General features: G+C 37.0%; 1 protein-coding gene across 4 annotated transcripts in view; it reads left to right on the top strand.

Annotated features, from left to right (window-relative positions):
• The window catches only part of Grm8 (glutamate metabotropic receptor 8), a 716,785-nt gene that overhangs the window by 465,340 nt on the left and 237,770 nt on the right, over nucleotides 1–13,675 (top strand). For all 4 annotated transcript variants that reach the window (XM_069996686.1, XM_069996685.1, XM_069996687.1 and 1 more), the window contains one exon: nucleotides 12,954–13,154. In XM_069996686.1, coding sequence (XP_069852787.1) covers nucleotides 12,954–13,154 — 201 coding nt within the window. The remainder of the gene's footprint in view (nucleotides 1–12,953; nucleotides 13,155–13,675) is intronic.

The following is a 13,675-nucleotide window of genomic DNA, read 5'->3' as shown; positions in this document are numbered from 1 at the left end:
ACAGGCTGGGTAGGTACTGTTGGCTCACACCCATAATCCTGCTACTGAGGAGAGTGAGTTCTGAGGATCATGGTTTAAAGGCAACCAAGGAAAGGAAAGTCTGTGAGCCCTGATCTGCAATTAAATACTGAAATCTCAGAAATAGAACTGAGGCTCAAGTAGTAGAGCACTAACCTTACACACAAAAAAAACTCAATGATAGCACCCAGGCCCTGAGTTTAAGCCCCAGAACTGCCCCTCCTCCCCAAAAAAGAAAAGAAAAGAAAAACACAGATGGATCTTTGGCATCCTGTTGGGTGCTCTGTCTGGCCCCAGCTCCTCCTCAGGCCTCACCATGATATCATCCTGTTTTGTATTTCAACTCATCACACTCTTCTGCACCATTACTGCTGGACCTGTGCCACTTCTGTCCCAGCTTCTTGCCCTTCCCCTGTATACCTTGCTCACTTGGTTTACTCCCATTTATTCTCCAGATCTTAGTCTGTGTATAACTCTATCACATAAAGACATGGTCAACTGTTGACTATTACTGGATCCTGTTTTCTGCTCAATAATAACAACAGATGATAACAAAGATGATGATAACAGAGATGATGACATCCTTTTAGTAGGGCCTGTTTTCAACCTATTCTTCCAACTGCTTTATAACTCATGTAAATATGGCAGTAACTTTATGGGATGGTTACTGTTGTGCCCTCATTTTATAGGTAGGAAAACACAACCAGAAAATTTAAGGAATTTATGTTAAGACCTATACTTACTAGAATAATTGTCCTAAATTTGAACCTCTGTGGATAGAATTTTGGAGGTGAACATCTCTAATCTAAAGGTTAAATTGGCCTTTTTATATTAACTGAACAGATGTATGCATTCCTATCACTTTCTGTTGTGGTTTCTTTTGTTGGTGTAACTGTAAAAATGTGACTCATCATAGAAGACTAAGTATTTTATACTTAATGGTGGCTATTTATTTGCTACATAATGTAACACATGTCCTGAATTTTCTCATTTAACCCTCAGAACCACTAGTCAACAAAGGTAGTAAATTCTTATTTTATGAATGAAGGATAAAAGACTTTGAGGCAGAATATAACATCTTGATCAGTCTGAAGTGGGAGCCCTTGATTTGTTTTATGTTTTCTTGTGTGGAACAAAGAGGTCTTCTCTGGGCCTTCTACAATATAGACTTTAACGAAGAGGACGAGAAAATATTGAGTAAATAAAAATAAATTGAAATTCATGAATTATGCCAAGAACAACCCATTAGAAATCAAATGAAAAAAATCCTATTTTATAAAAAGGTGAAACATGAGAGTAGAAGAATCAACTTAAGAAAAAAATATATGAATGAACAATCTTCTACTGAGAATTCCAAAAGGAGATCTGATGAAACAGAGATTTAATATTCTCAGATGGAAATTTAGTATGGTAACTATGTCAAGCTGTCTGTAATTATTTTTAAAAATTGATATGAGTCTAAGAAAACGTGCCAACTTTTGGAAGTAGTAAGACTAGCACAATTTTAAAAAATTGAGCATGATATAAACAATGAGCCAATGATGTAACATTATAAAATTATAATTGTTAGAAAAATGTAGTAAGAGAAATGATTGAGCAGAAACTTCAGCTATATATCTAAGAATGTATGAGAATTAGATATGTGTTAAAAGTGACCATATAAATGAATGGAGAAGATCTTTTCAATAAATACCATTGAGAGAAATTATAGTAATCATAAAGCTGAAATCCCTCAACTATCAAGTTGAGAGTCAAGAAAAACTTAAATGTGAAACCTTGAATCTATTAAGATTGCACAAGAATCCCCAGTTAAACTTAAAGACCATATTAAAACTATACTTTGCTAATATGTGGGGACATTCCACCCTGAATGTATACAGCATATTGAAAAGATTACATATATTAAAAATGTATGTCACCTTAATGCTTAAAAATAAAGAGTCAAAGAAAGAAATGCTCAGCAAAGCAGTAGACCAATATATAAACAGTGAGTAAGACAGCAGGCTAATATACATTCTCCATTTTCTTCTTTGCATACTGTTTTCCACACTTCTAAAACTTCATATTATTGTGGAATCAGAAAGAAATGAAATATGCTTTCATAGGGAAAATCCTGAGCGAAGTCATAGTTTGCTATGACTGTAACATCTTGGGAGGGGAAAAGTTAGATGTCTTCACTTCTGGAATTATAATGAATTTTTTGCATGTATCTACAGAGGGAAAGGTCTTTAATTCCCTTTAAAGAGAGAACTTTCACATCAACCGTTTTACATCCTATTGAAAATCAAAATTTGTCTCTTTTGTGTCTGATCTGAGGTAATTATGTAGAAAAATGCAAATGATCAGATTTAATCAAACAGCCTTTTCTTTGTTTAGGGAGTTGGGGATCTATCTGTGTAATAACTTGCTCTTCTGAATGTCTTTCTTTTAAACTGGTTGTTTTGCCTGAAGATACACTCTTAATCTTACTCTGCCACTTACCTCAGATTTTTCAGTGTCTTAGAAACTCTAGGGCATTGCCTGGGAAGTTGAACACCTGAAGGGGACACCTGGTACCTGTCTGAAGCACTTTCCATTTCCTGCCATACAAAAGAGAGAGTTATTGTGGGCTGATCTAGAGCTCTTCAGTGGCTGATTTACAAGTGTCTCCTGATGGGTCTGTCTGCAGTCAGCTAAGAGTCTTCAGGTCTTGCTACTACATTTAAATTATAGAAGAAGGAGAACAGGTGATTTTCAGCAAAGGACTCTTATCTTCCCATTTCCTCTGCCCTTTGCAAATAGATAAGGCAGGGGCTCAAATTAGTTCATTAGTCCAATGCAGATGAATCTATGGGTCCTTGACAAAGCCTACAGTGGAAGGCTTCAGAGAGGAGCCTTCCAGTGTGCAGTTCTCTTTTGAGTTTGAGGTTATTTTCCTAGAGAAATCCTACAGCCATAAACAAGCATCCTTCCAACCAAGACTAAAATAGTCTGGTATAATTTTGTTAGGGTAAATTGATAAGCTTTATTGATTTGGGACTTTGTCACAAATACCATTTGTTTTTTGTTCTTTATTTTATTTTTTGCATTTCAGGCATTTTATGCAAATTTAATCTTTTTTTGGGGGGGGTCCGGTTGTGGGGCCTCAACTCTGGACCTGGGCGCTGTCCCTCAGCTCTTCAGTTCAAGGCTAGTGCTCTACCACTTGAGCCACAGCGCCACTTCCAGCTTTTATTCTTTTTGCTTATGTGGTGCTGAGGAATGGAACCCAGGGCCTCAGGCATGCATGGCAAGCGCTCTACCACTGAGCCACCTTCCCAGCCCTGCAAATTTAATCTTAAGTGCATGACTGAAAGTTTTCTGAAGGTTAGAGAAAATGCTTAAAGTGCTATCAAAACATGTTTCTCCTGAATAGTATATTGAAACACAATTATTGTTTACTAATATTTGTATACAAATGTATAGTTTTTTAAAGGACCATTGTCTTTAAAGATTTGGTTGTAACTGAGAGATCTGAGGAAAATTTCATAGAAGCAGAGTAAACATTTTGGGAGATTCTGAGGCAGACACACATAGCTTTAAATGAGCATTACTACCTAAACTTTATGATTTGGGGCAAACTATCTTTTTGAGTCTTAATGTTTTTCTTAGTAAAAGAGGAATAACAATAATTTAATTTGAAAGAGGTGTTATTTGTATCCTTTCCAATTTAATTAGTACCCTCCCTCTCTTTTTCTCTGCCACTGATTCTTTTTAATGAGGAATCAAATTTGATCTATGGCTTTGGTCTAAGATTGATGAAAATGTGGTGACAGAATCAGACTGGGTGTAGGAATGAAAGCCCAGATTGACATTTGGCTAGTGCAGAATTTCCAGGTCTCCATAATGGCCCAGTTATGGGATATTCTATTCCATTTAGAGAATTGATTCTGATAATGTTTGCTCAGTGACATCCTTATATAATCCTCCAGTGTTTTTAGAGAGCAGAGGGAGGAATTAGTTAGAACAGAACACAGAATTGTAATTCTAAAGGAATTGTTATATCATCTCACTCAGTTCCCTAGTGGAAAGAGAAGTAAACAAATGCCCCAGAGATCATGACTTGCCCAAAGCCACAAAGTTAGTTGGTGGCACTGTTACCTGTAGAACATAAGCTGTGTTTCAGGCCATTGGTTTTACTCCGTACAACATGAGGTCCTTGTCTAAAAGGTGGTTCACATTATTGAAATGTTACAAATAAATGTCCAACCATATTATAGCTATATGATTCTTCTAAACATGTGAACCTTTTATTATATCTTTGTTGGGGAAAGATGCTGAAATTCAAACTCTAGACATTGAACTTGCTAGGCAAGTGCTCTACCATTTGCACTATGCCTCTAGCATAGGAATTTTCTTTCTGACAATGTCTACATTTTGACCCAGGGCCAGTTTCAGATCATGATACTCTGTCTATAACTTCTGACATAGGTGGGATCATAGACATGAATTATCATATATATGTTATTGGCTAACAAGGGATGTGAGTAATCAGCCCTTTTATCTGAAGTATTGGTGCAGTTGGGGAGTTATCATAACCTTTATTATGCATGTGGTTTTTCCAAGTTTTGTTCATGGTGCTAATGTTCTGTTTATTACCTACCATCAAATCCCTAAGATGTTGATTCCCTGAGTCTGACTGCTCTACTTCATCAGGAGGTCAGTTATATCAACTAGACATATGAAGTATAGTTTCTTCTTTTACTTTAATTTCCACAATCTCCTTCTATTTCCAATCTCTGCCTGGTCTGTCTCCCAACTTACATCTCTACTATCAACCCAGCCTTACTTCAATTCTTTTTATGAACCATTCCCAGAAGTTGTTTTAAATATTTATCACAGCTCTTTGTTTCAAGTGAACAATAGTCAGTATTAATGCTAGAATTTAAGATGCTCCATGGTCTAGTCAAAGCTGTTACATTAAAAAAAATCATGCAGCACTAGTCACCATAGCCAAAATATGAAATCAGCTTTGATCCCCCTCAGTGGATGAATGGATTAAGAAAATGTAGTATGTAGACACAATGGAATTTTCCTTATCTATTAGAAAGAATGATATTGTACCATTCGTAAGGAAATGGAAAGACTTGGGAACAATTATATTAAGTGAAGGAAGCCAGATGCAGAGAAACAAAGGTTGTCTGATTTCTCTCCTTAGTGGTAGATAGAATGTGCTGAGAGCTAAATAAGTAAACATACTGGGTGATAAGCAACCAGTTCCAAATGAATTAACTGAATTATAATAGATGCTATGGAAAGCTCAAATAGTACAATTTTTAAGAAATACTAAGTAAGTCAAAGTCCAACAAAATAAAAAAAAACGGTTACTTGTGGGTGTGTAGGGTGGCAATCAAATGGAGAGGGGTAGACAATGAGGCAGGGAGAGGGAAATTCAGTGAAGAATTCATTGTATATACCACAAATTGAGAAATATAAGGGAAGGGGGGGTCAGAGGGGGAGGAGATGGTTGAAGAAGGTGACACAGATTAAGACACATTATATTCTGTTGCTTTGTTAAATGACACCTCCCTTGTTTAAAAAAATCATGAAATATTAAGTAGCTTAATGTGACAGGAGTCTTGAAATATCTGGGCCACAATGAGGAGAATACTGAGTGATCAGCTGGGTGAGGTTCAATGGCTTGGAGATCTCTACTCACATTCAAGGCATAGGATGGTACACAGAACGGTGAAAAGACTGACAAACTCGGCAGACAATTTTCCCAATGAAGGTTCAGACTTCATTTCAGGAATGTGTCTTTGGCCTCATATCTTCCACATTGTCTAGCTGGGATCCAAATTTGGGCCTACTGACTCTTCAGACCTCTCCTCTTCCAAAGTGAGCTGCTTTCTTCTGCCAGTTTGTTTTTCTGCCTCATGAGAAGAGTTCATGTTTTCATCCCTCTGTGGTGTGGAGTCTCAGGGGTGTGGGGGTGGGGAGACATTTCTCATGCTAGTGCTCAGAAAATGTTCTTGTGTAGCCATATAGGTGCATGTATTCCCACACCCGCCACCCATGTTTTCTTAATTGTCTATCTTCCAACTGAAGTCAGATGAAATCCTATAAAAGATGACCCATGATTTTCAGTTTGATAGCAATTACCCTTCGATGCACAGTGTGGTTCTTGCTATGCTTCTAACTAAGTTTAAAGTCTCTGTGCCATGCCACTGTAATGTGCTTGTGCAGTATTGGGGAAAGCAGGAATAGAGCATAGGAGTCTTATTCCTGGCTAGCACTAATGAGGCCTATGGGTCCCTCGTGGGATTCCGAGGGACCTTTAAATTTATTTTCACTCACAGGAATATATTTATTCCTCTCAGGTTTACAGATTCTCCTCTTCCTCCTTCTTACCATTTCCTCCGCAGCAACTCCAAAAAATGATTTAATTGTGTCAAATAGTTACTATATACTTAAGAATGATTCAAGAAGGAATTAAAAATGCATTTTAAACCTACAAATTTAGTATCCAAAATTTTCACTCCTAGTAGAGACAGCAATTTTTTTTCTAAAAAGCAACAAACTGGATGATACATTTTCTGTTAATAAAGCAATAGGTACGACTTTCCTCCCTCTTTTCCTTCCTTCCTTCTTACCTTTCTTCTTCCTTCCTTCCTTCCTTCCTTCCTTCCTTCCTTCCTTCCTTCCTTCCTTCCTTCCTTCCTTCCTTCCTTCCTTCCTTCCTTCTCTCTCCTTCTCTCCTTCTCTTTCTTTCTCTCTTTCTTACTTTCTCTCCCTCTTTCCTTTTTTCTCTTCCTTTTCCTTCCTTTCTTCCTTCTTTCCTTCCCTCCCTCCTTCCCTCCCTCCTTCCTTCCCTCCTCCCTTCCTTCTTTCTTTCCTTCCTTCCTTCCTTCCTTCCTTCCTTCCTTCCTTCCTTCCTTCCTTCCTTCCTTCCTTCCTTCCTTCCTTTTTCCATCCTGAAATGACCCCTGTTGACTAGACCATCACTACATTAATATTGGAAGCTTTGTAGAATTAATTTTAGGAAAATGAAAATAATTTTTTGGCATTTTAATTTGGAAAACAGAACTCTATCCCAAGGAATGGGAAATGAAATTTTTAGAAAGTAAATCAAATCTATGCCACAGTAATGTGTCCCTAAAAAAACTAAAAATTCCTGACTTCTTAGTTTCCATTGCAACTCAATGCTTTGCTTGTACACATGCATACACATATGCACACACACACACACACACACACACACACACACACACAGCTGTAGCTGATTTGATTTTTACTAAGAAGGTAATAAAAAGGCACAAAGATATATTCTAGGTTGTGACCGATGGTAACTGGTGTCTGGGGGTATTTCTTGGACCAATACAAATGTAGTATCCTTTCCAGAACATGAAAGGCAATTAGAAGTTTGTGGCTTCACTAATGAAAGCATCGAAAAACTATGCTGTAAAATTTATAAGGCTAACTTCATCTCCCTCCATACAAATACTCTGTTATGATATGCTGTTAATTTTAAGCTACATAATGAAACACACTATGACTTTACAACCGGTGATGTTTTAAATGGATGGCTGACATACAGCTTTTGATATTATTTAGCACTTCACAGCAATGCATTAAAGGTAACTTCAGAAACTGTAGCATAATGACATTTTGCAGCTAATTAATTTGACTAGTCACTGTCAGCTTCCTAAACTCCTCTTATAGATGAATGGGAGAGGACAGAGGAAGAGAAGAGCCAAGTCAACTCTAGTAGCTGCCATAAAATCATGTGTCATCATGAGAGTCAAATGTTAGCAAACAAACAATGCATGATCTAAGCAACCTGAAAGAACCGTTCTTTTTGATTTAGGAATAGTTTTCCATACTTCTGCTTGTGACTATATTGTTACAATTTACAGAAAATGTCTTTTAATGGCTATTGATTCAAATGTGATGACCAGTCACTGGATAGATTTTTATTTTAAAAGTTATAAAGAAAACTGCACATACTTGGTTGTATTTAATATTCATTCAAACTGATTAGTAGTTTTATCCCTATACTAGGAAATAGGTAGTTAAATAGTAAAATTTAATTAAGACACTCAGTAATGTGGTATGTTATGTAAGAGAACTGGTGGCTCATGCCTATCATCCTAGCTACTCAGGAGGCTGAGATCTGAGGATCGTGGTTTGAGGACAGCTCAAGCAGAAAAGTCCCTGTGAGACTTTTAGCTTCAATTAACCACTCAAAAACTGGAAGTGGAGCTGTGGCTCAAAGTAGTAGAGTGTAATCTTTTGCAAAAGCTCCAGGGCAGAGCCCAGACTCTTGAGTTCAAGCCCCATGACTGGCAGAAAAAGAAGTACCTTGGAATTTGTTAGATAAAAATTGATTCCCTTTTTTTTTAAAAGAAAAGTCAAGGAAGACTACACTCACACGCCTCTATTTCAACATAGCAGGAAAGTATTATATATAAATATATTCTATACTCCATTTAAATGCTGAGGAATAGTTTCATAAATTGCCAGATAGGTTACAGTGCCATTACAATAAAATAGTATAGTAAATGCAGAGCATTTTGGATCTATAATATTTAAAGAGAGACAATGTTCACATGTGTCTAGCTCTTACATGGGTACCATGGATGGTGGGAAATTCCAAATGCTGTAATATTCCCATGGTCATTGGTTTCTTTGAAGCAATTTGGCTTATACTCTTGCCAGTTCTGTGCCTGCTATGCATTCTTCATCCTGCAGTAATGGAAGTGTGGAAATACTCCCTTTTCCTTAATGTCCACAAAAGGAAACAAAACCAGATTAACAAATGACAATATCCTTGGAACAGGTGTAGTATATTTGTGTGTGTGTGTGTGTGTGTGTGTGTGTGTGTGTGTGTGTGTGTGTGTGTGTGTGTGTGTGCGCAACAGAGAGACAAACAACTTGACATGGAACTTGAGACCCTGACTTATTTAAAAAGTCTGTGCTGATTTTAAATTTTAGGCTGAGCCTTTCCCTTTCTTGTCTCCTCTCTCTTTTCCCCACTTTCTTCATGTTTTCTGTGGTAAGAGGAAATATTTAATTCTTTTATTTTTTAATTGTATTTGTACTATCTTGAAGTAGTTGTACCAGGAGTTGCCACTCAGCAAAGCAGTTTATGAATACAATGCATCTTTATCAATGTCGCACCTCTCATCTTTATCCCTTATCCATCTCCTCCCCCTTAGTTTCATAAAATATACATTAACCATTATGACTGCATTCTCTCCCTCCCTTCCTTCCTCTACACCCATCCCTCTGACCCCCCCAACTTTAAAAAGTAAACAATTACATAAGTAAGTGAATAGTGTAGTGATATGCAAATACCTTACTTTATAATGGTGCCCAGGGGGATACTGGGACTAACAAACTCCCTAGTGACCGAACTGAAGTCAAGGCCTTATTTTACTCCTTTGATGGGGTTCTCTTAGTTTCATATACCACAAAGTAATTTTTCTTACTTTGATACTTCTTCTATGTCTTTATATTGATATTTTTCAAATGTTCAGACATCGGATAGAGTAATGATTTACAAAAATGTATTCACAAACTGGAATGGTTTTATCATAATCTCTTGGACTAGATTTTGATGTGACAGATTGTTCAGGTTCCCAAGGCAAGAGGTTCTGATACAGTCAATACAGAGTGACACCAAGGAATCTGTACTTAAGAAGATGACTGAGCCCATGAACATGCTCTGGACCTTTTAAGATTTCATTTTTCATCACCAAGTTAAGTAAAGTGAAGTCAATGAAACAGAGGGTATCCATCTAAGTAGAAATCTTTTTTTAAAAAAATGATTTTATTGTAAAGATGCTGTACAGAGGGATTACAGTTACATCTGTAAGGTAATGACTACATTTCTTGTCGAACATTGTTACCCTCTCCTTTGCTTTTCTCCTACTATCCCTTCCCTCCTAAGGATAAATCTTAAATGTGGTTTTACTGAATCCCTTTTCTATCACCAACTTTCTATCACTAACCTCTGTCCCCCCAGTCCTGAGGCTTGAACTCAGGACCTGGGAACTGTCCCTGAGGTTTTTGTTTTTGTTTTTGTTTTTTTCTCAAAGCGAATACTCTACCACTTGAGCTACAGCTCCACTTATAGCTTTTGGTTGTTAATTGGAGAGAGAGTCTCAAGGACTTTCCTCCCCAGGCTGGCTTTAAACTGCAATCCTCGGATGTCAGTCTCCTGAGTAGCTATGATTACAGGCATGAGCCAATGGGGCCTGGTGCCACTTGCCTTTTATTTCATAAGCAACCGTTTTGTTCCAGGGCTGTGCAGCTTTTGGTGTTATGTCCTGAAAACCCCCCTCTCAGTCCTGATCTAACCAGAGGTGTTGGTAGCCAGATAAGTATCCACAAAGAAGCAACTGAATCTTTTTTAGTTGCTGTAATACTTCTAAAGTATTTATGAATTGTCTATTTGTGGTTAAAAGTGTGGGAGACAAATGGTGGTGAGAAACAGAGAGGACTATTTTCATAGTAACTCAATGGGATTCTGGGCACAGAAGTGCTGTCTTAGGACAACTCAGAAGTGGGAAAGGGGACACTGTTATATCATTCTCATGTCTGTACAAATTATCACTTAGATCATAAAGCTGAGGTAGCTGGAGGGGGCCAAATGTACTTCTGGAACCTTGAAGATCCTCTTTATGACAAGTGGTGGTAGTTACCATCTGCTTGTGCTCTCAAATCTGAGAAGTCATCAAGAGAAGGCTTTTAGGGAAGTAATTTTTCCTTACAATGATAGCCTAATTGGGATATTGAGTATAACTTGAAAGGACACTCCCAGTTGGGTACCGGTGGATCACACCTGTAATCTTAGTAACTCAGAAGGCTGAGATCTCTATGTGTTTTCCTTTGGCTTAGTCAGTTTCTTCCTCCTATAGTATATCCCTGTTGTCACTGTATTTGATTTTGGTACTTTGCACCTTGTATATATATTTATCTAATTTGGAGAGGGGAAAGGGAATAACAAAATGCTGAAACAAGGACACAGGATGGCTCATTGCAACAATAAGACACACAAGACACTATGTTGGAAATGAACTTTACAACTTTGGAAGGGGGAGGAATGGGGAAATGGGGAAGGAAGGGATAGTAGGAGAAAAAGGAGGCAGTAAGAATGCTCAACAAGAAATGTACTCATTACCTTACTGATGTAACTGTAACCCCTCCATACAACATCTTCACAAGAAAATACATTTTTTTAAAAAGGCTGAGATCTGAGGAGCCTGATTCAAAGCCAACCCTGGCAGGAAAGTCTGTGAGACTTTTTCTCCAATTAACCACCAAAAAGCTGGAAATGGAGTTGTGGCTCAAATGGTAGAATTCTAGCCTTGAGCAAAAATGCTCAGGGACAGAACCCAAGCCATGAGTTCAAGCCATGGAACTTGCACTAAAAACAAGAAACAACAACAAAAAAAATTAAAGGAGACTACCTAGAAATATGTTAGTTAATTGTAAATATTGTGTGGCCATTAGGTCACAAGTAAGGCTTAGAAAATGAATTTTCCAAAAGTCCATTTTCAAAATAAATTAACTTGGTTACTATAAATCAATTTATTGTTTGAGAGTTTATAATTAGTGTATATTTCTTTGGATTCAAAGTATATTTTTAGCCATACTAAAAGTTGACATCATCAGAAGAGGCTTGAGTTTGGACAATGAGTAGTTGAGACATGCAAAAAAAGGGAGAAGTATATGGAAAAGGACAGAGCAGAGTTTGGCCCAACAGATTCAGAAACTAGACTGTCAACCATTCTGGAAAGGAAAAGTGTCACAAGTGATTAAGACCAGAAGGAAAATATGCCCAATAATTAGATGAATGAAAATGAATTCATTGAAGAAAGTAACTAGCACTGCCAGAGTATAAATGCTCAAACAGAAAACAATAATTTTGGTTTGACTGTCTAAATTTAGCAGAGCTATGTGTTGTTGTGACAGAAACAAATATTGTTATATCTAAAGATTATTACAGACAATTAAGATGCATGAGCAGATTTAAATGACTTACTTTCATCTTTTCGAATGTTACTGATAAGTAAGGTTTTGGGGGGAAGATTAGCCCTTGGTGGTCTTTTGGTACTTTTCCTTTTCCTTCCCAAATTCTTACCATTTTCTAATTTTGTTTTCTGAGGATAGAAAGACTATTGAGTTGTCGTTCTCATACTTGGGAATATTTCCTGAATCTATTTCTTATGTCTATTGTGACTATAATCACCAGGAATCTCAGTTGCCTCCTCTTCAAAAAGAGAAGACTAGATCATAGTGGGTATCTAATGTATCCTCAGTTTTTAAATTCTATGCCTCTAAGATAAGCAACCCCTAAAGGTAGTCCTTGATACCAATTTTTAGCCATACCTATGCCTGAACATTGACACTGTTTCTCTGAATGACATTTATTTTGAAAGATCTGGAAAACTGAATTCAAAGAGAAAATAAATAGCATGGTTCTTTAAAAAGATAAGCTTGGTCACTTAAATAAATATTGTCTTATAATAGTCACAGAATGGCACAAAGAGACCTTACTTTGGGCTTCTAATTAACTGGTGCTCTTAGAGTTGAGGAAGATAAAAAGAATGACATTTTACTCAAAAGATCAAGTCACTGCCCAAATATTATGCAATTACTAGGGTGTACAATATGCTGGTACTCAGTAAGTTGGAAATAAAGATGATAAAACATTTTCCTAATTTATTTTTTTATCTAATTATCTTATATTGAATGCTAATGAAACAGTTCCTACTCTTTCCAAATAAAGAATCCAGATACCCAGTTTGGAACAACCCAATGCAATAAAGACAGGATTAAATCAATCAGAAGTGAAATCAAATAGTTGAGACTTACTAAGTATGAACTGAGGGGATGGAAATTCTAGCACCCAAGCCATCTTTTATGGAAAGCTAGCACTGCCAATTGATGGTTCTCCTTCTTATTTGCAGGGTTGGAACGAATTGCACGAGATTCATCTTACGAACAGGAAGGGAAGGTCCAGTTTGTTATCGATGCAGTATATTCCATGGCATATGCTCTACACAACATGCACAAAGATCTCTGCCCTGGATACATTGGCCTCTGTCCACGAATGAGCACCATCGATGGAAAAGAGCTACTTGGTTATATTAGGGCTGTAAATTTCAATGGTGAGTTACAACTTGTGTGTGTGTGTGTGTGTGTGTGTGTGTGTGTGTGTGTGTGTGTGTGTGTGTGTGTGTGTGTGTGTGTAGAAATACTTGAGAAGTGACAATGTGTTCTTCGCCCTTCCCCCTGAATATAGAAGATACTCAAGCAGACTGGAAACCACAAAATTAGGAGCTATTTTTTTTCATCAGAAGTGCGAGTTTTACCACCTGCTTTTAAAATCTCAAACATTTTTTTGTGCTACCATTAATCTGCTCTTGAAAGGAGCCAAAGTTAAAAATAAGCTCCTATCAATCAAAATATCCTGCTTAAATATGACTGTTTCAGAAATAACTTAGAGGGCTCATTCAAAACTATTGACAACAGTTCAGATTTATTTGAATATGTTTTATTCTTGACATTTTTAGGGAAGGGGTTATTAGATATTTTATTTTGAAAGCAATTTGGAGGTTTTTAAATATGAAACCGATTTGGAGGAAAATGGATGATTTGGGGGTTGTTTTATGTACTCCATGAGTGTTTA

The sequence above is a fragment of the Dipodomys merriami genome, unplaced genomic scaffold, assembly GCF_024711535.1.
Source record: "Dipodomys merriami isolate MVZ:Mamm:240054 unplaced genomic scaffold, mDipMer1.0.p SCAF_5, whole genome shotgun sequence".
NCBI lineage: Eukaryota > Metazoa > Chordata > Mammalia > Rodentia > Heteromyidae > Dipodomys > Dipodomys merriami.
Note: the sequence above shows the minus strand (reverse complement) of the source record. Positions and strands in the feature narration are given on the sequence as shown.